General features: G+C 35.1%; 1 protein-coding gene and 1 non-coding gene across 7 annotated transcripts in view; one reads left to right on the top strand and one right to left on the bottom strand.

Moving 5' to 3' along the window:
* Positions 1-24,082, top strand: part of ROS1 (ROS proto-oncogene 1, receptor tyrosine kinase) — a 112,115-nt gene that overhangs the window by 57,469 nt on the left and 30,564 nt on the right. For 5 of the 6 annotated variants that reach the window (XM_039871067.1, XM_039871049.1, XM_039871039.1 and 2 more), the window contains 14 exons: positions 124-268; positions 2,377-2,639; positions 4,583-4,646; positions 4,946-5,148; positions 6,603-6,808; positions 7,713-7,999; positions 10,090-10,266; positions 11,666-11,868; positions 13,330-13,474; positions 14,248-14,480; positions 14,568-14,744; positions 18,478-18,646; positions 19,343-19,460; positions 22,333-22,523. In XM_039871067.1, coding sequence (XP_039727001.1) covers positions 124-268; positions 2,377-2,639; positions 4,583-4,646; positions 4,946-5,148; positions 6,603-6,808; positions 7,713-7,999; positions 10,090-10,266; positions 11,666-11,868; positions 13,330-13,474; positions 14,248-14,480; positions 14,568-14,744; positions 18,478-18,646; positions 19,343-19,460; positions 22,333-22,523 — 2,581 coding nt within the window. The remainder of the gene's footprint in view (positions 1-123; positions 269-2,376; positions 2,640-4,582; positions 4,647-4,945; positions 5,149-6,602; positions 6,809-7,712; positions 8,000-10,089; positions 10,267-11,665; positions 11,869-13,329; positions 13,475-14,247; positions 14,481-14,567; positions 14,745-18,477; positions 18,647-19,342; positions 19,461-22,332; positions 22,524-24,082) is intronic. The other variant, XM_039871073.1, reaches the window with a different exon arrangement.
* On the bottom strand, positions 14,862-14,980 carry LOC120610161 (5S ribosomal RNA). Its single transcript, XR_005654879.1, has one exon. It is a non-coding gene; the product is annotated as a 5S ribosomal RNA (ribosomal RNA).

Here is a 24,082-nt window from a genome sequence, read left to right as displayed (position 1 = left end):
GTACTTCCAAACTTGCAAGGTTTGACTTTACATATGAACTAAAGTTTGGAGATTTTAGTTATAGGAATAAAAGATTTTATGATTCTCTCCCTAAGAAAATAATGTTTTGTGCTTACATTTTAGTTCCTGGCTAGTGAACAACAGCCTTTACCTGTATTTACTGTGGAAGGTCTGGAGCCCTATGCATTATTTAATCTTTCTGTCACTCCTTATACCTACTGGGGAAAGGGTCCCAAAACATCTCTATCACTTCGAGCACCTGAAACAGGTACAAGGGTGAAATCTCTTTAAAAAAAAAAAGAGAGAGAGAGGTAGAATCTCACTTTCTATGATCTAGAAAGGATAGTTAATAATTTTAAAAAATAATTCAGTTTTGTAGATGTGTTTAGATTCAATACTTATTCAGTGACTTTTTGGAGATAAGAATAGCACAATTAAAATAAATCTACATAATTTATTCCAAAAGAACATTTCAGAGATTTCTTAAAGACTATTTCACTTGATTATAATGATATACAAATGCAGAAACATGTTTCAGATAATTTGTGAAATGCTTTATGAGGAAAATGGGCATTTAAGAGCAGAGATAGTTTCATGGAAGACAGTCTTATTGGAAGATGTTCTCATAGATGGTAACTCAAAATCTTCCTTAGGTGAATAACTGATGTCTAAATTTTCTGTTTTTCTTTGAAATATATTTTAAAAAGGATAATAGCCATATCTTTATATGCGTCTATCACTTTAAAGTGTGCAAAGCATATTTATATATATCACTCCTTTATTAAATATTTATTACATACCTACCATGTGTCAAAAACATCATTTCCTCATTTCATTTGATCTTCACACAGCTCTGAGGTCAGTAGACAGGTGTTGTTATCGCTGTTATGAAAATGAGAGAAAGCCTTGTAGTTGCCCAATGTAAAATAGCTAGTAAAGGCAGGGCTGGGACTTAATCTGGACTTTTCACTATAGTTTCATCAAATCTCCAGTCATTTTTGCAAATGTTGGCAAATGATAGTATCATATTGATTTAATTTATATAAACTTCCTAGCACAGGACTTGGCAGGTAGTAGAGCTTAATAAACATGGACATATATTCACCATTGCATTCTTTTACTGTTAAGATTCTTTCAACAATATTTTTCCATGAGTCTCATAACAGGAACATAGTGGAGCTTGGGCATTTCTGGAGTAGTTAGTATTTGGATTCAGGTATGATATCTTTGAGATTGTCTTGGAGTGTCGTCCATGGTTGGAGTCTTCTGTGGAAATGAACTTGACTGCCATCAGGGAATGCACTGAAGGGTAGGGTTATTAGTATGCTACTGAATGTTGGAATCAATAAGGAAAAATGAATAATATTATTAAAATAGTCAGAAAATTAATCAAATTGACAAATATTTGTTAAGCACTTACTGTGTGCCAGTTCTAAATTAAATTTGAGAGAACTTAACAAAGAATAAAAAAAGGTGCTTTCTGTGATGGAGCTCATAAAACAGTAGAGAGATAAATATATTCTGCTAATGATAATAGAAGTAAAAGAATGAGAACTGAGTGACAATGGCATAGAATAAGTAGGCAAGACTATAAAACCTTCACCTATATCAAGCTGCCTCAATATTCTTAGGAGAGGGCAATATACACAGACTGGTATGACCAGGGAAAGTCTTTGGGGAGTGGAAACTCTAGCAAGAAAAGGTATCACTACTATGTAAGAAGGCCTGGAGATTGAGGAGGAGTCCTAAGAAAGAAAAAGGATATCTTAGATGGAGTGACTTGAAAATCAAGCAGAGAAATTTCTCTTGATTAAGAGAGAGAGAGAGAGAGAAATTAAAGGACAGCCACACTAAATTGCTTGGTTTATCTCTAGAATAAATAACAACCCACAAACCATAATCTTGGGGCATTTCCTGTCTCCTGGAAGGATTCAAGGTGAGAGGGCCTAGGATACCTGACATGTTGTATTTTACAGGCTGAACTGGCTGAAAGCTGAAAAAGTTACTGCCTTTCTTCCTGGTGTCTGTCATTTCTACCTCCAGCTAAATCACTCTGTCAGGATGAGAGTAAATATTGTATTTTATAAGGAGAACCAGCCACTTTCCATCTATGCAGGGGACAGACAAGAACTGTGTGGCTAAGTGGTAGTAAAAAGGGTTTGGGTTGGAGATAAGAAAGATGAACTGAAATATTAGGATATGTTCCTAAAGAAATCTATGGAATAGTCTTTCCTAAAGATCTTTAAGAACGAGATAGATAGAACTTAACTGTCTGGAATGAGAAATATTTATTACTAAGTTGTTCCACATCCTCATCATGAGTGGTAAAGTCAATCTTATATTCTCGTCTGCCCTGTCTGTATCTTCGCTTTTCAGTTCCATCAGCACCAGAGAACCCAAGAGTATTTATATTACCAAGTGGGAAATATCGCAACAAGAATAAAGTTGTGGTGGAATTTAGGTGGAATAAGCCTAAGCATGAAAATGGTGTATTAACCAGATTTGAAATTTTCTATCAAATATCTAAACAAAATGACACAAACAAAACATTTGAAGATTGGATTGCTGTCAATGTCACTCCCTCAGTGATGTCTTTTCAACTTGAGAGCGTGAGTCCTGGGTACATCGTTGCCTTTCAGGTATGAGAGTGAAAACTGGAATACAGAGGTTTTGATAGTGCAAACAGAAGTTTAGTTAAAGGAGTAGGTTAAGAATTCTGCCACTCTGTCAATAATTTGAGGTACATTGTAATCACAGAAGTCAAGTAAACAGCAAAGGTAGAGAGGAAGAGAGGGAGCAGCTGATGTAAAGGACATCTTGACAACTCTCTTGCTTTTGCATTCAGAAAGACCATTATTTTTTTGATGCCATCACCATAGGCCATGTACCACCATAGGCGCTTTTGTAATTATTATCTCACTTTCTATTGGTCCTTTTTTGGGGGGAAGAAAATGACATGTCCCTGGGTGTATCAGTCAATTACCAAAGCTGTATGGCTAGGAAGTGGAGTACTACAGTCCAGCTGCTAGAGTCCTTTACCATATCACATCATTGCTTGTCACCATCTGGATGCCCTGATGTGGGGCTACCAATGGAAATAAACACTGAGGGTCTGGGTGGTCGACATCTCACAGTTATCACCTGGCTGCTGATAAAGGAAAAACTCAGGAGTCAAGAATAAGAAGCTACTTCCACCCCATACTGACATGTTTGATTTCCCATGAAATAGTTTTCCATTTAATGATAGGTGGCTTAATGATTTTCATATTCTCAGTAAATATTAGGTTGGTGACACTGTTGTATAGATTTAGAGATATTTTCTATTTCTTTTGGGGGAATATAATGTTTGATGAGTGTTCCAGAGATTTGGATAGCCTAAGGATCTTTTTGTAAAATTCAAATTTAATAATCATTTGATAATACATTAGGTCTACATATAATCAAAAACTTGTATGTAAAAGTTAAAGGTAATGCATACTCCCATTTGCTAAGAATTATGTATGTTCCAGTTAAAGAAATATCCTAGTTATATGTATATACAGTTTCATGTATCAGTCACTACAGAACGGTGCAAAGTGATATGTGTAGATATGCATGAATTTCACTTAAGATTATCCTATGCAGAAGTAAAGACTGCTTGTCATATATGTCTCATTGTACATGTGTATGTGTGTATATGTGTGTAATATATGTATACATCATATGCAGATAGTAATACATCGATATAGTAAAATGTATTCAATACTAGCAGTGTAATAAAAATGACCCAATGTTTTGTTGATTGACAGGGCACTTGAGGATCTATCTTTTGCGTGCATCTTATGGATGTCCATTTTCTTTATAGACTATTGTACTTATGCAAGATTTGGAAATGGGAATGATTTATTACACAATGAAAGACACCTAATAAAAATTATTTTAAAAAACTTTGCTGTTAGGATGCAATGTAGCACAGTGGGAAGGAAAGTATACAGACCTCAGAAAGCTTGGTTCTTCTGCCAGTTTTTACATGTGTCATGATGTATGAGTAACTTACCTTAATTATGATCCTCCTCTAGTTTCCACTCTTAGTAGTTGTGGGGATCAAAATAGATAATGGATGTAAAAGTAGTTTGAAATGCACAATTCACTTTCAAATATAAGGTTTAATTATTTTCTTTTTATAATTCTCCTTTTTAAAAGTATATAAATTTATTTAAAATATCTAGTTGTTGACTTCAAGATAAGCGGAAGTGTACCATAACCTGTATAATTTTATTTCTGTTCAATGTTCTATGTAACTTAATTTTGTAGCTAGTTAAAGACTTTTTTTAGAAATTAAATATTTTTGCAGTAGAGATTTGTGCCATTTCTTTGTACTTTTTTAGACAAGAAAACCCACCAACATAAATATGGGGCAGCGTTTTTCCTCTTAGTGATTTATCGCTATATACGCAGATGTAAATAACTACTTGAAACTATTAATAATGTGTATCAAGAGTGTGAAATGAAACATTCAATAATTTATCAGTCTCATAACTTAACTATTATCACTGAGGACACTGTTGAATGCTGATTTTTTTGTGTCTTTTTCTTTCTTTAGGTTCGAGTCTTCACATCCAAAGGACCTGGACCATTTTCTGACATAGTAAAGTCCAAAACTTCAGGTACTATCATCTAAAATCTGTGTAAACAGCAATTAGTATTTTAAAACGTTTTAACCTTTGATATTCTCAGGGATATGAGCGCTGTCTCTGAGTTGAAGTTAGAGTCAAATAAAATAATTAATTTTTATCATCATCAAACATGCTTAAATAATACCTAGACTGTTTTGATTAGACTGGTGTACTAGATGAACCCAAAGGAGAGCCATGGATTTTAAAACAACCTAATATTGAATCAATAGACTTTGGTAAACTAAAGTTATTTTTCTAATACATATTATCTACTTATTTTTTGTTTTCAGAAATCAGTCCATTTCCATACCTCATGACTCTCTTTGGTAACAACATAGTTTTGTTAGACATGGATCAAAATCAAGTTGTATGGATGTTTTCGGCAGAAAGAAACATCAGTGCTGTGGGCTACACAGCTGATAATGCGATGGGGTATTATGCTCAAGGAGACTCACTCTTCCTTCTGAACATGGACAATCAGTCCAGCTCTGAGGTATGTTACTATGTAATTATTTTGAAGAAAGTAGAGCGTTTGCATATCACACTGCCCTGTAATTAAAATGACTGGCCTGTGGTCGACTCAGTAAGACTAGAATGGTCGAAAAAGACAGACACTGTATTATTTAGTCACAAATGAATTCAGATTAAGTTTTAGGCAAATGTCATTCATGATTAATTTAGCGAACAGTTGTTGAGTTTACAGCACTGTGTTAGTTCCTGGGATAGAGGTAAAAAAGAAAAATCACAGTCCTTGAACAAACCCAGGCTAGTATTAGACCATCAGCAAGTTAACTGCTATGGTTATGTAGTACCTCATCATAGGGTTCCTGTGAAGATTCAATGAGATTAAATGAGATAATACATGTCACTTAGCACAATGGTTGGTGTGTGGTAGGCATTTACTGAAAGTTAGCTGGGGAGAAGGTAGATAAAACACAATATAAATGCTATGCTGAGGGCAGGATGCAGTGGAATCACAGAGAATGGATGCTCATTGGAATGGTGGTGGTAGAATGGAAAGACATCTTGAATGTAATGAAGATAAGCCAGGCGAAAGTGGGGAAAGCTGAGAGAGTAGCAAGTGCAAAGTTAGGGAAATGAGATCCACAGTATGTTCAGGGAGTTATAAATAAAAAAGGAGTTTAGAATGGAGGCGGGGTGAGGGCAGAGTGAAAGGCAGGTGGTAAAGCTGGAGAGGTAGGCAGAAGCCTAAATGTATTGGGCCTCTTTTACTGTGATACAGAGATGTCAGTCTTAAAGCCATTTAAAGAAATTTAGTGGGTCATTAACATGATTAAGTTGTTTTAGAAAGACCTCTCTGACAGCTGTGTGAATAATGACTTGGAGAAGGTTAATCCTGAGACAATTAGGAGGCTATCACGGAAATCCAGACAGAAAATGTTACGTGAGAAATGAGAGGTTGTGAGGTGAGAAAGGAGAGGACAAATCGGGGGGATATTTAAAATAGAACTAATTCACTTTGGGTAGTAATGGGAGGAAGAAGTCAAGGCTAAACCACATTTGATATGATTGCTCTTTGGATGAGTGTTGGGAATCCATAAATATATAATTGAAGGAGAAAAGGAGGTTTGGGACGTGGAGTGATAAATTCTGTTTTCTAGGATCATTCATATATGTTCAGTAGGCAGTTTGATTTTTTGAATCAATAATTCAATGAATGATCTCACCTGAAGCTGTGGATTTGTAGCACTGGTCTGTGGATTGAAATAGAAGCCATAGTAGTTGAAATTAACCAGAGAAAATACACAATGTGAGAAGAGGACCAATGTTATAATGGCACACAATCCAGGGTATTGAGATTTTGGATTACAAAAGAGAAGAGCAATAAATATGTAATATAAGTGATTACAGAAAAGCCTTGAATTTGGAAAAAAAAAAAAAGAATGACCACTGTCTCCTTTGCTGTGTTTTCTACCAATTGTTAAGATTTTCCGAGGTACACTAATTTTTGATATTACGACTATTACAATTGACTGGATTTCAAGGCATCTCTACTTTGTGCGGAAAGAATCACAAAACGGAATGCAAATATTTGATGTTGATCTTGAACGCAAGGTGAAATATCCCAGGAAGCTGAAAATTTGCAACAGAAATTCAACAATAATCTCTTTTTTCATATATCCTCTTTTAAGGTATGTGAAACATGAGTATCCGTTTCTATTGTGACGAAATAGAGACATATTTAATGTAATACGTTTGGTATAATATTAGAGTCAATGATGGGAAAATCAGATACTTAGTCGTTCTTGACTCACTATATTAACTTATACTAAGTAATTCTACCTGTAAATTATGAGCCCACAACCACAAATATATAAACTGAATCCATACTGACAATTTGACTAACCTAAAGTTAGGTTAATTATGAGCAGGAAACCAAAGCAGATTTTTATACCAGTGAGTTTAATAATATCCTCAGTTGGTAAGGACAAGAAGAGGACTGAGACAATGGCAGAAGGTGAGCCAAAAATACATGGGCAGCATGTCTTGCACAGCAAAAGCTATTCTGGGCTCATCCATCCTTAATTAATGTCTTCCTAAGATGAGGTGTTTTTGTTTGTTTGTTTGTCTGTTTGTTTAAGATGAGTTTTAAGGACTTTATTCAGCAACCATGTGGCAGTTTCTCAGGCTGGACAGATATATTTTGTTTGTGCCATAAGCATGGATATAGTCTATTTTGAAAATAGATTGTTAACTAGTATAACAAAGTTGAGAGCAAGGGAATGGAGATGGGTGATGATGAGAAGTTGCAAATATATTTTATATTTACAGTCATTAATGAACCACTAAGTACAGTGTCTAAGGTCTATAGTCTAAGGCTTTAGCTATAAGCATATGTATTGAGAAATCATTGGAAAATGTCACCAACTAGATTTCTTATAAGCTCCTCCATCTCAGAAGTAGGTTATTAAATACTCAGATATGTTCTCTTCAAAGGCTGCATTTCCCCCCCAATCATTAAGAATGATCTTCACTAGAAACTAATATTCGCAATATGTATTTCTCATTAAATTGGAGTGTCTTTACCCCCAATAGTCGCCTGTATTGGACAGAAGTTTCCGATTTGGGCTCTCAGATGTTCTACTACAGTATTATCAACCAGACCTTGCACCACATTCTGAAACACACAGCCATAAACCATTCAAATGGCAGAAACCAATGTTCTTGCAACGTGACTGAATTTGAGTTAAGTGGAGTCATGACTATTGATACCTCTGACATAAGGAAACCACGGATATATTTTGTCAAAGGGCAAGAGATCTGGGCCACAGATCTGGAAGGATGCCACTGTTGGCAAGTTATCGTGGTGCCTGTGCTATTTGGTAAGACACCCACGTGTATACATAGATTTTCATTGTAAAGGAAATATTTGAAAGTTTAAAGTGATTTGGAAGTCTCCTAATTAGGAGTAATTGCAATGGGAAAAAATATACCCTAAATACCCCTATACATTCTTAAGAGTCTATTTCTCACTGTCCAGTATGGTAAGTTCTAGTCACATATAGTAATTTATGTTTAAATTAGTTAAAATTAAATAAAATTATAAATTTAATTCCGCAAGCACACTAGCCACATTTCGAGTGTTCAAATACCACCAGTGGCCAATGGCTACTGTGTTGGGTGACACGGACATAAATATTTCCATCATCAAAAGTGCTATTATGAATTGCTAGTCTATATAGTGAAGTTATGAAATTTCAAACATAAGTATATTCGTGTCTGTGTGCGTGTGTGTCTCTGTGTGCATATTAAAACTGCTGTGTCATCCAGAGCATTTTACAAACAATTCTGATATACTCTCAAATGGCTTAAAAGTAATGATAATGTTTTGAACTTCTCTTATTAGGCAAATAACTTGTTTTTGTTGACTCTGTGACAAAGACTCTTTCTTTGATCAACTTTAGATAGGCTCCTCTGAGCCCTCTTCTCAACTAGGCCTTGGCCTAATAGGACCTTGACCTTCTATGTCCATTCTTGTTGAGTCCAGTTTTAGCGAGAATCCTGCTAAGTCAGTTTAGAGAAGACCCACTCCCCACCCTTGATAGCAGATTAAGTTCTTCATTCCCCGCTCTTGAGGTTCTTGGCTTGCCTTTAGCAAAAATCCTATTAGGCCAGTTTGGCAAGAACCCCCTTACTCTTGATGTCTCCTCTTAGTAATTTTCTATTCACTGACCCCTTGATCCTGTTGTTGGTTATAAATCTCCAGATGTATTTGTTGTAGTCTGAGTTGAGCACATCTCTCTCCCTATTGCAATACTGCAATAATCTTGACTAAAGTCTTCCTTACCATTTTAACAAGTGTCAGAATAATTTTTTTTTAACATCTGGCACACAAGAATTATCTAATGGGCCATTATCTTATTTTTTATCTTATATTTAGCCATTCCTCCCATTCATTAGTCAGAGCCCAACCTCTAAATTTACAATGAATAAATCAATTACTTTCTATATGATAGCCATTCAACTCCATAGAGATTGTCATAATAGCCCATTCTAAGCATTTCCTTTAGAGGAAAAGTTCAAGTATTTGAACTACTCCTCAGGTGATGTAGCTTCTAGATCTTTCTTCTCCCTAGTCACCCTCCTGTGGTTTCACTTCAGCTACTTAATATCCTCTTAAATGTCACCCCATAATGACTCACTGTACTCTCAATGTGTTCCGATCAGTGCATGGGGCCTCTGACTTCCTAAATCTTCTTTTACTGAAGCTAAAAGTGGCATTAGGTCTTTGGGCTGCTTGCCATTTGAAATGTCTTTTTCGTGTTAACTATCATTAAGCCAGGTTTCTTTCATTCCTTATTTATAGAGTTGATTTTAAACTTGAATTTAGGATGTTACATTTATTTCTATTAAATTTCAATCCAGTTCCTGATTCTTTTATGATATTTTGGAATTTTAAGTCTGTAACTGAAACTACTGGTGACAGTAGGAATCATGTATTATCTGCAAATTTGGTGAATATGTGTACCATGCATTCATTCCAAATCATTTATAAAAACATTGAGCAAAGCACTGAGCCCTGTGCCTATTATTTACTACTTTTTTCAGATAGGCATTGTTTGAGTTAGAGTCACACAGGTAAATTATAAATCTTGGTTCTGCCCTTTATTAACCTTGTGGCCTTGAGATTATTTAACTCTTCCAAGCCTTAGTTTCTGCTTCTACAAAATTAGGCTAATAATAACTGTATTTACCTTATTGACTTGATATGGAACTAAAATGAGAAAATATCTGTAAAATTTTTAGCCTAATGACATAAAATAAAAGTGTTACTTTTTCACATTGAGATAATAGAAAGATTCAAAATTTAGTAGTTATGATACAGAAAAAGGATTTCACATTGTTTTGAGTAGAAAATGTAAGATATGTATTTTGTTCTTTATGGTCTTTATTTTATGCTTTTCAATAACAGGAAAATCTCTTGTTAGCTTAACTGTGGATGGAGAATTTCTATATTGGATCTCCGTAGTAAAGGACAGCACACAGATTTATCAAGCAAAGAAAAGCCATGGGGCCATCCTCTCTCAGGCGAAGGCGCTAAGGAGTGAGTGTATTTTGGCTTACAGTTCAGTTCTGCAGTCTTTTCCAGGTAAATAAAGTCACAGTCTTAATCAGCTTGTTCTCCTGTTTTAGGGTCGGTAAAGTCTTGTAATGTCTCCTTCTCCAGGATGTTTCTCCAGCTCCCTTGTTATGCTCTCAGTGTTGCTTTATTGTCAGCATTTGGTGCTCACTGCAATTGCTCTTTGCCTTAGATCACAATTTATCTCCATGTGCGTACGTATGGCTCAGGCTGAGGCAGACAACTTGAGATTTGGGAAACCCTTGTCCCACATTCTCTCTGCCTGTTCTCTTTCCCTTCTCAGTTTTGAAATTTCCCTTTTTTCTGTTTTTTTTTTTTTTTTCTCCTCCGATGATATTTTAGATCCCCCAGTGGTGTCAAAAAGCATTGCATAAAATTTCAGGTCTTTTTCAAGGTAAAATGCCTTATTTATAGTAGTATAAGGTGTGTCAACCATTTAATATGTGTATATTTGTGCTACTATTTTTACTGTTTCTATCTTTTTTTTTTTTAAGGAAATTTTTTTTAGCATTGTGCTCCTAACATTATTTCCCTCATCAACCCTGTGGATTTTATTGTGCAGTTTAGTATAATACCATGACTTTTAGGAATGCAACTGATTATATATTTACTATTAAGAGCATAATTTTTAAAAAAAGTTTGAAATCTAATACACAGTCTGCCAAAAAATAAAAACAGCATTTCGTGAACACATGAGTGACATTGAAACCTGAAGTGCTTTCTGAGTTTTTTCTAAAGCTCTCTTTGCCATTAAGGTGCCTATGTCATTCTAAGATAAGTATAATTCCCCCCTAGAAAGGGACAGAAATGAATGAAACCAACTCAAATAATCTTTGCTTAAAAGTATTCAATATGTAAGTTATAAAATATTAAAAGCGGGAATATTTTATAACTAAACTGAGTGTATATATTGGTAAAATAATTCATTTTTCACCTTGAGAAATTTAAGAGATTTAAAAAGTCCAAAATCTGTTTGAAGTTGAACAGATACACACATACATGCACATCTCTAAAAAAAAAAAAAAAGTTCTAAAGATAGCATTAGTTTTTATAAGTGGAATTTATTTAAAAATATGATTAACATAATGTTTTCATTACTTTGGTCAAATAAAATAGGTCAACTTTATTTTGTGGCTGTCTACGTACATAATTAAGGGCACTTTAGCTCCATCTGCTGGAAATGTTAACCAGTTACCAGTTACCTTGCTCCCTTTTTCTGAGACATTTAACATCTTCAAAATGTGTGGGAAAAGCTTGTCTTCCTGTCTTGAATAACATTTCCAACACTTCAATACATCATACCTTATAAGTTAAATAGAAAATAAAATATTATAGTCCCCTTGATGTTAAATAAATCTGTTGTTTCTCTTTTATACATATGTTTAATCTTTTTTTCTTATTGTTTTAGATAAAGCATTTCTGTCTCTAGCTTCAGATATTGCAGAGCCTACTATAGTTAACACCACTAACACCAGCCTTACAATCAGATTACCTCCTACCAGGACAAAGCTCACTTGGTACGGCATCACAAGCCCTACTCCAACATATCTGGTTTATTATAAAGAAATTGGCAGCAGAAATAATAGCTCCGAACTGAAATACAGAATGCTGGTAAGGATGGAGATGGTGGTCTTTGTCTTTTCACAAGATACCCATTTTTGATACAAAATTCTCAGTTATAGTATTTTCTAGATTATGTTCTGAAACATATTATAGCTGATTCATCAAACATATTGTATTCTAGTCTTCTTATCTGGGAGTAAGTTAACCTTCAAGGAATTATATTAGCGCTGATCAGTTGGTGGATTGCTACAGTAACGGTTTCCTGAGTGTCCTGAAAGGACTGGATTTGTTGTCCTTCCTGATTGTCTAATTATGCCCAGAAAGTGATAGAGGCTTGTTTTTTATGGCCTATCCAGCAGATTGCAGATTGAGGGCTAAGAAATGAATTGGACACAAAGAACATTGCATATACCTCTCCTCCATAGCATATATCTAATACAAAAATTGTACGTTATATTTTTTGTTATTTTCTGTATGTTGTGAAATGTGCCATTATGCAGCAACTATATTTTTATGTATCGTTGTATTTCTAGCACCTAGCATAGTACATGGCATTGAATAGTCATTCCTTAGATTATTCTGGAATAAATGTGTGAATTGGCATAATTCCTTCTGTCATGGCATTGGTATTTTAATTGTCCCTGTGATGGAATCACATGTACCCAGTATTTTGCTTTGTGCTAATTATTTAACCAAAATCAAAAGGTGAAACTGACCATTATCTATTAGTTAAGAACTGTATATTTTGCCAGAAAGTACACCTGATTCTTGTTACTTCCTTTATTTTGTCTATTTTAACCTTTTTTAACACATTTCTGAAAGGAGTTGTTTCAGAGACAAATTGGATCATTTGGCTGACCAAGATCTGGCTTGTGGCACTGGACGTTTCTATTAGAGATAATCTATCTTATTTTATTCACATTGATTAATATGAGGCAAAGGCAGTGGATCTTAACCTTAAAAGTGGACCTTTTAAAATCTCTGGACCCACGCTTCACCTCAGACCAATTTAGTCAGAATCATTTGAGGGTGGAACCCAGGCATCAGTATTCTAAAAAAATTTCCTAGATGATTCCAAAGTACAACCAAAGTTCAGAACCACTGGTCTAAAGAAAGTCTTTTTACTTAAACTTTATTTCAAAGAACAATGAGATAATGTAGTTTAATCTTTTATTTTATTTACTATGTGTCACATCCTACGATACGATCTTGCTGAATTTCCAATACAATGCTAGTGAAACAGTGTCCTCCTCTGGGAATCTAGCTTCCTCTGTGAATTAAATATGTCACAAAATTGACTGAAGGCTGTAGATCATTTAACATTTATTCTTGTAGATATTAAACAACTCAGGTCTAGCCAGATTAGGATAGTGTACATTATCACTCATGATCTAAGATTAAAAAATAAACTTTGAGTCTTTTAATTTTGTTCTCTCTTTGATTAAATAATTTCTCCCCATTTGGACAAAAAAAAAACACCATCAGATATTGATTTTTTTTAAATTACAGGAATTTCAGGAGAATATAGCTCTTGTTGAAGGGTTGCAACCATTTTCAACATACGTGATACAGATAGCTATAAAGAATTATTATTCAGATCCTTTGGAACGATTACCTCTGGGAAAAGAGATTTTGGGAAAAACTAAAAGTGGAGGTGAGTTGTGGACTTGATGTGGGTTGCTAGGGTGGAATTTTGTGATATGTGATGTGTACGTCTATATATTTTTTTAAACCTGATTATTAAGTAATCTTTATTACATGAGCTTTTTTAAGCTCATTAAGAAAAAATATATTTCTGAAAAATGCTTCGATGACTTGATTTTTGCTCTAACACCAGAAGATGAATAATATTCCATCAAAATGAATAATAACTAGAAGCTAAAACATCAGAATCAATACCGTTTGACAAGAAACACATTCTTTGGTTTCACCACACTGTGTCACCCTCTCCTCATATATGCATAGGTTTCTATACATGCGGTAAGATAGGAAAATCTCTACATGAATTTTTACTGAGGCCACTGAAATTTAAAGTAACATAACATCATTGCCTTAAAGAAAATGGACCTAGAATTTCAAAAGACATTTTAAGAGACATTTTAAGAAACATTTAAAAGACAATTAATATGAGTGATACCATTTCTTTTAGATGTTCCTCGTGACATTCACAAAACTCACCCGAATTGGTTTATTCATCACTATCGGCCATATCTTGGAGCTGGAGTCAGAGAATGACTTAGTCATTAGGCAAAAATAGTTTCAGGCAGCCTGTTAACTTATCATTATATAATAGGCTGGCTTTCCTTCGGAATATCTGTCATTCATTCTGCTCACATGATGACTATTCCTCAACCAAGACCCCATTACTTCTTTCCATCTTTCGGTGTTGTTGCAACATCCCTTGTCATGCGTTGCTATTTATTTCAGTACCAGAGGCAGTTTGGCTTATTAACACCACTGTGCAGTCAGACACCAGCCTCATCATATCCTGGAGAGAATCTCACAAGCCAAATGGACCTAAGGAGTCAGTCCGCTATCAATTGGCAATCTCACATGTGGCACTAATTCCCAAGACTCCTCTAAGACGGAGTGAATACCCAAATGGAAGGCTCTCTCTCCTTGTTACTAGACTGTCTGGTGGAAAACTATATGTGTTAAAGGTACAGTGAGGGTATTGGGTGCTTTTATTGCCATTCTCAACCGCAAGGTTTTGAAAGGTTTAAGCAATTGTTCTTTTTTATAAAAAGGTTCTGGCCTGCCATGCAGAGGAAATGTGGTGTGCTGAGAGTCATCCTGTCACCGTTGAAATGTTTGACACACCAGAGAAACCTTATGCCTTGGTTCCAGAGAACACCAGTTTGCGATTAGATTGGAAGGCTCCATCTAATGTTAACCTCATCAGATTTTGGTTTGAACTCCAAAAGGTAGATTACACTGTACACATTTTTTTTTTTTTTTTTTTAGGCAAGGCAACCCTTGGTTAACCTCACAGATTGCAAGGACCTTGTCAGCCTACAATCTCTTATTTTTTTTATTTTTTACGCCTATAGCACCTGGTCTTCCTAGGTGGTCTCCCATCCAAGTACTAACCAGGCCCAACCCTGCTTAGCTTCCAAGATCAGATGGGATTGGGCTTGTACAGGGTGGCATGGCCATAGACACATTGTACACTTTTAATGCAAATCTCTGTTTTATGTTATAGAATAAATTGGAAGTTATTTTGTATATCTCTAGAGCATTCTCTTGTATAAATCGACAACATATTTGTCCACACTCATCGATTCAGGTTTACTGTATAGAAGCAGTAAACTATCTACTAATTTCTGATAGAAAGAATTCCTAGGGAGATTAATTTGCTTTTAAAAGTTTCCATGTAAGAGGGTGTAAATTATGGCTTACTTATTTCATAATATTTTACTTAGTTTAGATGTTTCTCCGGTTTAAAGTCCATAGCAATTTGGTGTTTTCTATGACAAAAAAAGAAAAACGAAAAATGAAAGAAATAAACAAGCAAAAAGCCAAAACCTTGTTTAGAAATGTTCTTCCAAACATTTAAGGGCTGTATAGCAACAGGAGAGAAGTAAAAAGTTTATTCTAAACCAGTTCGACCTTGGTTTATAAACTTTAAATGGTTCCTTATCCAAAAATCTTAATGTTTAACCAATATAAAAATATCCACTGAATTTTAAAGTATCAATTAATCTAATTAATTCATTGCTAGGGAAAGTCTACATTGATCTTTATATTAATATACTTAGAATGCATTAGTTAGTTTTTATAATTGCTACAATTTATTTTCACTATTGTAAGTTTGTGTGTCCACATTTGTAAATATTGGCTAGGAGTGTTTTGTTTAGTTGTAACTCAAAAACAAATCAGTATAGTGCTAGCCTCACTTTTCTTTAAAAATAAAGTTGCTCCCTAGGATGTTTTTAAATTTTACTGTTTAAGACTTTTTATGATTTTGTACTTTTTAGATAAAAATTGAAATATGTGAAACAATAGCGAATGTTGAGTTGATAAAACCAAAGGCCATAGTTTAGTCGTTCTTTTTCCACTGAGCATGTTTATGATGATTTGTTGCCTATTGAAAAGAACGGTCATATGAAAATGTAGTTAAATTGGAGAAATTGTAGGATCACCTTTTTTTTTTTTTTACATCCGTTTAAGTAAGCTTAATGCAGTTCAGTTTAAAGTCAGTAAGAGGGATGTAAAGTTCATTTCCTAGATCAAAGAAATGAAACAGGGAAGGACCTTAGATATGACGATCTCGAGCCTCTCATTTTACTGATGAAAAGTCAGAGACCCAGACAGGCGCCAAGATGAGTCAGATATCACCAGCCAGGCACAGGAGGACCCCAGAAGCTGACTCATTTCTACAGCAGTCCTACTCGAGTGCTATTCATGGAAGGAATATGAGTCATTAAGTCACCCACCCCACTCCTCAAAATTTGGAAGAAAGACAGCAGACAGGGACTGTGTGGTTCAGTCTTCATGACTTTCATGCAATACTTTTTATTTCCAAACTTCCTCTATTCTTACACGTGCTCGATACAGGTTCCAGAAAGACCACTTAGAAAATCATAAATCTGAAATTGTTTGATACAGTAATTTCTACATGTGTGAACCTCTATAAGTATTAACTGATGAGCACAATAGAAGGCTATGTTCTGTGAGAGTTATTGAGTGATATCTATGCAGAAAGTTCTAGCTATTTTGAATCTATCTTATAACGATAGGACAGCTGGGAATGAGCCTATAACTCTATACTGAAACTCTGGAAAGTGAGTGATAAAGATGAATATGTATTTTTTAAAATTAACATAATACTCTTTTAGAAAAGAAAGAAGGAGAAAAGGATAAACTTCTAGTCTCTGTCTATTCTGTCAAAATTCCTTATATAGAAAATGAGGGAATTAGAGCACAAGGCTAAATTTCTATCTATGTCTTAAATTCCATAGCTTCTTTATTATATCTATATAGAAGAATGACATATTCAATTTAAGACTGGAGAGAAAGAAGTGATTTTGCTTTGGCTTTTTTTTTCATGGAAGCCCGTTAAAATTGTGTTTTCCTCAGTTATCTAGGGAAATCCCTGATAGAACCAAACATTTTTGAAGTTCCAGTCTCTGAGACATCATAGTCTGCACCATTTCCTACCCCACCCCTGCCCAAATAATTTGAAAATTCCTTTGTGGTAGACTTCACCCCTGCACTTGTTGGCCTCTGACAAATGGAAGGTCCTGACTCCCTTGTGATTTACTGGGGTAGCCTGTGGAACCTCTCCAAGTTGGCCACCTGCCCTGAACATTCATCGCTGTAATAAGCCCTGTACTCTACAGTGTTTCAGCGATACCCTTGGTCAAACATCTCCTTGACATTTCAAGGAGTTCTGATCATTTCTATATTATGTGGAATGTTGGGCCACCTAGACTGTTCACCTAAGGTAGTTTCTATAGCAGATCACTAAGGAGACAGGACCAAAAAGGGCTAAAATTTTTGAGCCAGTAATAAAGCAATCTTTCTCTCTCCCCACCCCCTTTTCTCTCTCTCTGTTTAGAGTAAATTTTGTGGATCTAATGTATCTGTTTCATTAGGTTATGTTTCAGTGGAATTGATACATTATGAGTTTATCAGACAATGTCCCTGACATCAGCATTTCTATTTTTTTTTCAATCCTTCCGTTCTCCCTTTCCCTTTTCTTTTTGTAACGAGGTGGCATACTTCCTGAAGGTGGTATAGAGAATCATTTCTAACCAAATAGAAAAGTAATATAAAGTGTTCATCCAATGAAATGATGTGACCTTGTGAGTGCTAAATGAAAAAGGAGATGTAAAGTAAGGTTTATTTATGGAAGCTGACCTTCTTAGGAAACTCTACTGGGGAAAAGACACTAAGAGCCCTTGACAAAATGCCACATCCTCTGTCTTTTCCTATTTGTACACTTTAAAAAAATCACCATTTTCAAATAATGATATTAAGGGTCCAAATACACAGATTTTTAAAAAATCAGGGACACATATAAAGTTCAGAAAGCTATAATTAGAGACTCTAAACTGGAATGGGAGTAAGATTTCCTGTATTTAACTTCTAACCTTGCTACTTACTGGCTAAATGATGATGTCTAAAAGTTTCCTTTTAGGGATCTAAAAGGCTTCCTATGTATAAAAATAAGAAATGCTAGTTAGATGTCCGAAGAGAGTTTGGGGAGGAAAAACTAAATGTTTTAATCTATAAGTCACTGTAGACTTCTTCAAGAATCAGAATATGTAAAAATAGTATTTTGAAATGAACAAATCCGTGGAATTGAAAGTATCATGGTTTTGATCCATCGTAGTCTTAGCCATGCTGATTTAATGCAAGTGTCTACAATTAAGAATAACAAGAAGTCAAGCTCTAAATCTTCTGCAAAGGTCTGTGTCCCACCTTGGACTTATCCTAAGAACCATCATTCAAGTCGGTTATAGCTTGTCATGAAAAATAAAATGGCTGTCAGTGGTGGGGCTGATGTAGGGGATCAAACACTCATAAAGGAGCTATTATTTTTTAATAGAAAATATATTTTATTTAAGGTTTAATTTCTTGGCTTGTGAATTTCTATGTTAAAGAAGGTTTTCTTAAAGAAACAAAAATGTTAATTGAGACTTCTTTTTCTAGTGGAGGTACAATGAGTTTTACTATGTTAATGCTTCATGCGGCCAAGGTTCTGCTTATGTCTGTAACATCACAGATCTACAGCCTTATACCTCCTATAATATCCGAGTAGTGGTGCTTTATAGGACAGGAGAAAATAGCACCTCACTTCCAGAAAGCTTTAAGACAAAAGGTGAGTATGAACATATAACACTCAGAAAACCGTGTGTCTCAATTTTTTTCTCATCACTTATTTCACCAATCCTAGAGGCTGAAATTTTTCTTAAAAGAATTAATTATTATTCCTAGAGCTTGAGCGAAGAAATTGAAAAGAGTTAGGAGTCTTCATAAGCAGTAATGGGATAACATTCACCTGGTCTTGCAAGATTCTGAACTGGGCAAAACTATTTTGCCTTTTGGTGTTGTGATTTCCTGTTTAGATATGATATTTTCCAGTAAGAACTAAATGAAAACAGTGTTACTGAGTGAGTGTTCAACAAAGACTTACTTACTGACTACTATAACCACATGCTACAAATAAAAAATTTGAAAAGTATATTACATTAGTGTTCTAAAGGGTATACTATAACTCCAAGTTGATTCCTATAAGAATCAAGGGGAAATGCTCCAAATCTTACAATATTTTCTTTCTTTGTATCACTTATTTTGTGTCAAGCTAAGATATGTTGTAATTCCTATCACTAATCCATCTAATCCATCACTAAAAAGAAATTTCATATACTCATTTAAAAATGCACTAATAGGAGAATATTTCTGAATATTTCTTTAATGTATTTGGCTTTACTTTTAGTAAATATAGTCTGTACAGATATGTTATGCAAAATATTTTATATTTCTAATCAATCAGTATTTTCTTTTGTTTCCAAAGCTGGAGTCCCAAGTAAACCAGGAATTCCAAAGTTATTAGAAGGGAGTAAAAATTCAATACAGTGGGAAAAAGCCTATGATAATGGAAGCAGACTCAAGTACTATATCCTTGAGATCAGGTATGTCTGTTTGTAAAAGTGCTTTGTAAACAACAAAGAGCTCAGCAGTTAATTATAAGGTATTATTAGATCAGAATTAACAGTATTTTTCAATGTATATTTATGAATAAACCTAAAAGATCTTTGGTTTAAGGACCTTGAGGGCATCATTACATTCTTTGCTCAGTTCCTAGCAGCCAGCCTTGGCACTCTGATTATATAAGGTGGTCTTCTCAGAAATCTACAACTGCTTGTCAAAACTTTATGGAAATAATTCAATCATTGGCACACACAACTAATATTTACTTAATATCCTGTTCAGGAAGCTAAGCTGATGTTTGGTGTTAGATGATGGTATGCATATAAATTTCTCACAGTAATTTTTTTAGCAAGATGAATAATATCTAGTGAAAATTGGCAATGAGCTAGGTCTTTTTCAGAATGTAAAATCAGATCAGGGTCTGAAATGGTCTGCGATGTATAGATAACACAGGATTCTGTATCTACTGCAAAGATTACTATTTGCAGTATGTTCACAGGGACTGAAAATGTGCCTTCGATGAAAACTAAGCAGCTGATTAACACATGCAACCTCTGGCCAGTATGAGGAGCTCTGTGAATCATAACTGGCTTAGATGAACTGATTTTATGCCAACATGAAGGGAGAATTCCAAATTCCGCAGACACTCCCCTCACGGGACTATGAAGCCATCTTTTAAGAAGATCCAAGGACAAAAGTCACTTCCATAATTATAGTCCTGGCTACTTGAGCTTTAGATCTATTTTTGCTTCATCTTGCTCTGGCATTCCCATTACCTTAAAAAATTTTCCTGGTCATGCTAGAGAATTACGTTAGCCACATTTCTAACTGAAACCTTCTTGAAATTTCTGTTACTATTTTTCATGCAGAATAAATATATTCTGACCTTCAGAACTGTGACTCTTATTATGTTCACCAGCCAGGCCTCACCATGGTCTTGCTAGGACTCCTTTAGCATGTTCCCTTCAGTAACACCTTAAATGCATAGCTCCATAAATACTTTGCATTTCATTGCTCCAAGTTTCTAGTCTCAGTCCAGGGACGATGAGATAATAGAGTGAGTTGCTCTACCTTTAGTATTTCAAAGTCACTTCTTCAGTCAGGACACTCTAGTATACCCTGTGTTATAAGTACAGTGGTAGTGATAGTGCTAAGTTCGTGAACTTGGGAGCTGAACGAACTGTATTGGTTTCCTAGGGCTGTCGTAACAAAGTACCACTAACTGGGTGGCTTAAAACAACAGACATTTATTCTCTTAAGTTCTGGAGATGGGAAGTCTAAAATCAAGGTGTCAGTAGGACCACACTCCTTCTGAAGGTTCTAGGAAAGAATCTTTTCCTGCTTCTTATTAGCTTCTGGTGATTGCCATCAATGCTTGGAATTCTTTGCCTTGTAGATGCCTCACTCCAGTCTCTGGCTCTGTCATCCATGATGTTCTTCATGTGTGTGTCTGTGCCTAAATTCTGTCTTCTTAAGAGGACATTGGTTATTGTGTTTGAGTCTATTTTAATTCAATATGATCTCTTTAACTCGATCACATCTGAAAAAACCCTATTTCCAAACAAGGCCATATTCACAGGGTCTGGCATGGCATGAGTTTTGGGGGGAAACTATTTAACCCAGTACACAGAACATGTTTAACTACTTGCTTTATTCCGTTTTTGAACTTCTGTTTTCTTATCTGTAAAATGGGATGATGATATCTACCTCTTCAGGTTGTTGTGAAGACTCAATGAAAAGAAATGACATATGAAAAGCACCAGTATGGTGTATTGTGAATAGGTGTTCAACCAATGTCAGAATTCTTCCTTCTCTTTCTCAGTGGCCAACAGCCATTTTATAAAATTTTAAGGATCTCTTTCTTTTGGATCAGAGTTGTTTGGGTCATACTATAAAATTGCTAATCCTAACATGAGATTTAGCAAAATCTACAAAAACAGTGCGTCTTAAAGCTTAGTCAGGATGGTCCCTAGGACACTCAGCTCCTGGTATCGGTTGTGCCCAGCTCCTCTGCCCTGATCCTCCTGATGTTACTGCCCTTTTCCCGTCCCTCTCTGGCTTAGCCTTTGCTGTCCTTGTTGCTCTTCCAGGATGAGCACTCTTTCAGGAGCAGGGCCGGTTTTCATGACATACCTCCAACCTTACTGTGAGTTGATACCAAGTCCTAAAACTGTTGTGGTCTGAAAAGTTTCCGACTTTTTGTTGTCAGAGAAGACATAAATGGAAGGCCTTCAGTCTATGATTCTGTTAAAAGCCATTCTAGTTACATCTTTTAAATGAAGCTCTTGTGCTCTTTCCATGTTTCATATGAAGAATAATGTAGATTGACTTTGAGGGGAGTATAGGCTAATACAAATGGCAACAATGAAACATGGGATCTCAAATGTAACAATAACTTTAGTAGCTGAACTATTACACCTTTCTTATCAATTTTATCCAGATGTGTATATTATTTTATCCAGATGTGGTATATGTAAACTATAGGTGCATAGAGACTGAGAATTAAGAAGAGATTTTAAAAATTCCCAGTTAAAAATTATGTTTTTGGAATTCTGAAGAAGGTTTACACATTCTGATAGTAAGAAAAGGCACTTCAGCTTCTCTTAGCAATTGATTATTCATTATTTTCCTGATGGGCTGAATCGGTTGGCTCTATGTATTGTTGGGATGACTTTACAACACCATACTGTGTTCTGTGGCCAAAACATGTGAGAATAGTGAGATCAAGGGTAAAGTGTGCAATAAGAGATGCTCTGGAGTTCTGTCATTAAAATGATATATGAGCATCTAGAAGTAACACATATGTTGTCTCATATATTTTCTATGTTCATAATTTTACTCTTTCTTTTTCAGAAAGTATACTTCGAATGATTCACAGAACCAGAATTTAATGTGGAAGATGGCATTTAATGGATCCTGCAATAGCATTTGCACATGGAGGTCCAAAAATCTGAAAGGAACATTTCAGTTCAGAGTAGTAGCTGCAAATAATCTGGGATTTGGTGAATATAGTGGAATCAGTGAGAATATTATGTTAGCTGGAGGTATGTTACCATGTCTATCTATATACTAACTTATTACACCAAGTCTCAGAGTTAAGGTAGGATATTCTTAACATTGGCAATAAATTGGGTGACTGTATTACTTATTATTCAAACTACTGAACTATTCATTTGCTCTGATGTTATCTTCTTAAAATATCAATATCATGATGACATTTTTCTTCTCAGTGATCATTAGCTACTCCTTAGTGCCCACTTCATCAAGCGTATGGTCCTAGATAGACTTCCAAGGCTGTCTTTGTTATTAGGTTCCTGGTACTCTCATCTTCTACACAACAGGTGTAAAATTATACTTTGCCTCTTCCCCAATATTTACATCTTCCACTGTGTATTCTGCTTTAGTTTATGATATGTCATCTTTTTTATCGCATAGGCTAGAAACCTCTAGCCTCTTTATTTTTTCCCCCTCTTCTCAGTCACCAAGTTCCATTGTTTTACCATCTTGATTTCTGTCTGATGAGTTCCCATCTTTCTATTTCCTAATCGGCTTTCCTTATTTAAGTTATCGTTTCTTGCCTGTGCTCTTGGCGTAATCATATGCTGACAGTTAATCTAGCCAAAGCACAGCTGGATCACTTAACTCCTCTCTGAAGTGCCTGAAATGGCTCTCTATTCACTGCCTTCAGAACCACGTACAAATTTTTGTGTGGCATTTAAGGCCTTCTGTGATTTGTCCTTCAACTGTGGTTCACCTTTCCCAATATTTGTCACTATACTGTAGCCATGTCATACTGGTAAATATCTTTTATAACCGTAGGTCTTCAGCCTTTGTTTCCTTCAGTTTAGAATGCAGGTCCCCACAAGCTACGTTTTATCCTGTTAGGTGGGATTTCCTTTCCTTCACATTCTGTCAATTCAGATTTTTCTCATTCTTCAAGGCCTAACTTAAATGAACTCATCGTGATATTTAACTGACACTCCTTAGGCAAAAAAAGTACTGCATTTTATATACACACAGCCCATTATGCTACATAAAACATATCATTCTTATTTATATTATAGCTAATTATCTGGATAAGAGCTAAGCAAATTTTTTCTGAAAAGAACCAAATACTAAATATTTTAGCTTTGGAGGCTATATCCAGTCTCTAGAGCATATTTTTTCTTTTTCTTCTTCTTTTTTTTTTTTTTTAAATAATGCTTTAAAAATCATTCTTAGCCCATGGACAAAATCAGACTATGGCCAGATTTAGCCCATAGGCCATAATTTGCCAAGCTCTGTCTACATGTTTATCTCCTCTATTCAACCTAAGAGAAGGTACCATGTTTTTATGTTTATATTCCTTAGTTTAATACCCATGGGATTAAATGTACATGCAGATAGTATAGAAGAAGAAATAATCCCAACTACATAATAATGAAGACTGAGACTTCTTTATCTTCAATTCGTTAAAAAAATTATACCTGTTTTCTCGGTCACTTTACAGTAGAAAACTGGGTAGGTATGTCCTTATGGCGGGTTGGTAAACTGGCTCTTTGGGGAAAAAAAAGTGAAAAAACCTTGATTTTGACTTCCCATGGTGTAAATACACTCATCACAG

Source organism: Pteropus medius, unplaced genomic scaffold, assembly GCF_902729225.1.
Source record: "Pteropus medius unplaced genomic scaffold, Ma_sr-lr_union100, whole genome shotgun sequence".
Taxonomy (NCBI): Eukaryota; Metazoa; Chordata; class Mammalia; order Chiroptera; family Pteropodidae; genus Pteropus; species Pteropus medius.
The sequence above is the reverse complement of the archived record's forward strand: the minus strand, read 5'-3'. Positions and strand labels throughout refer to the sequence as shown.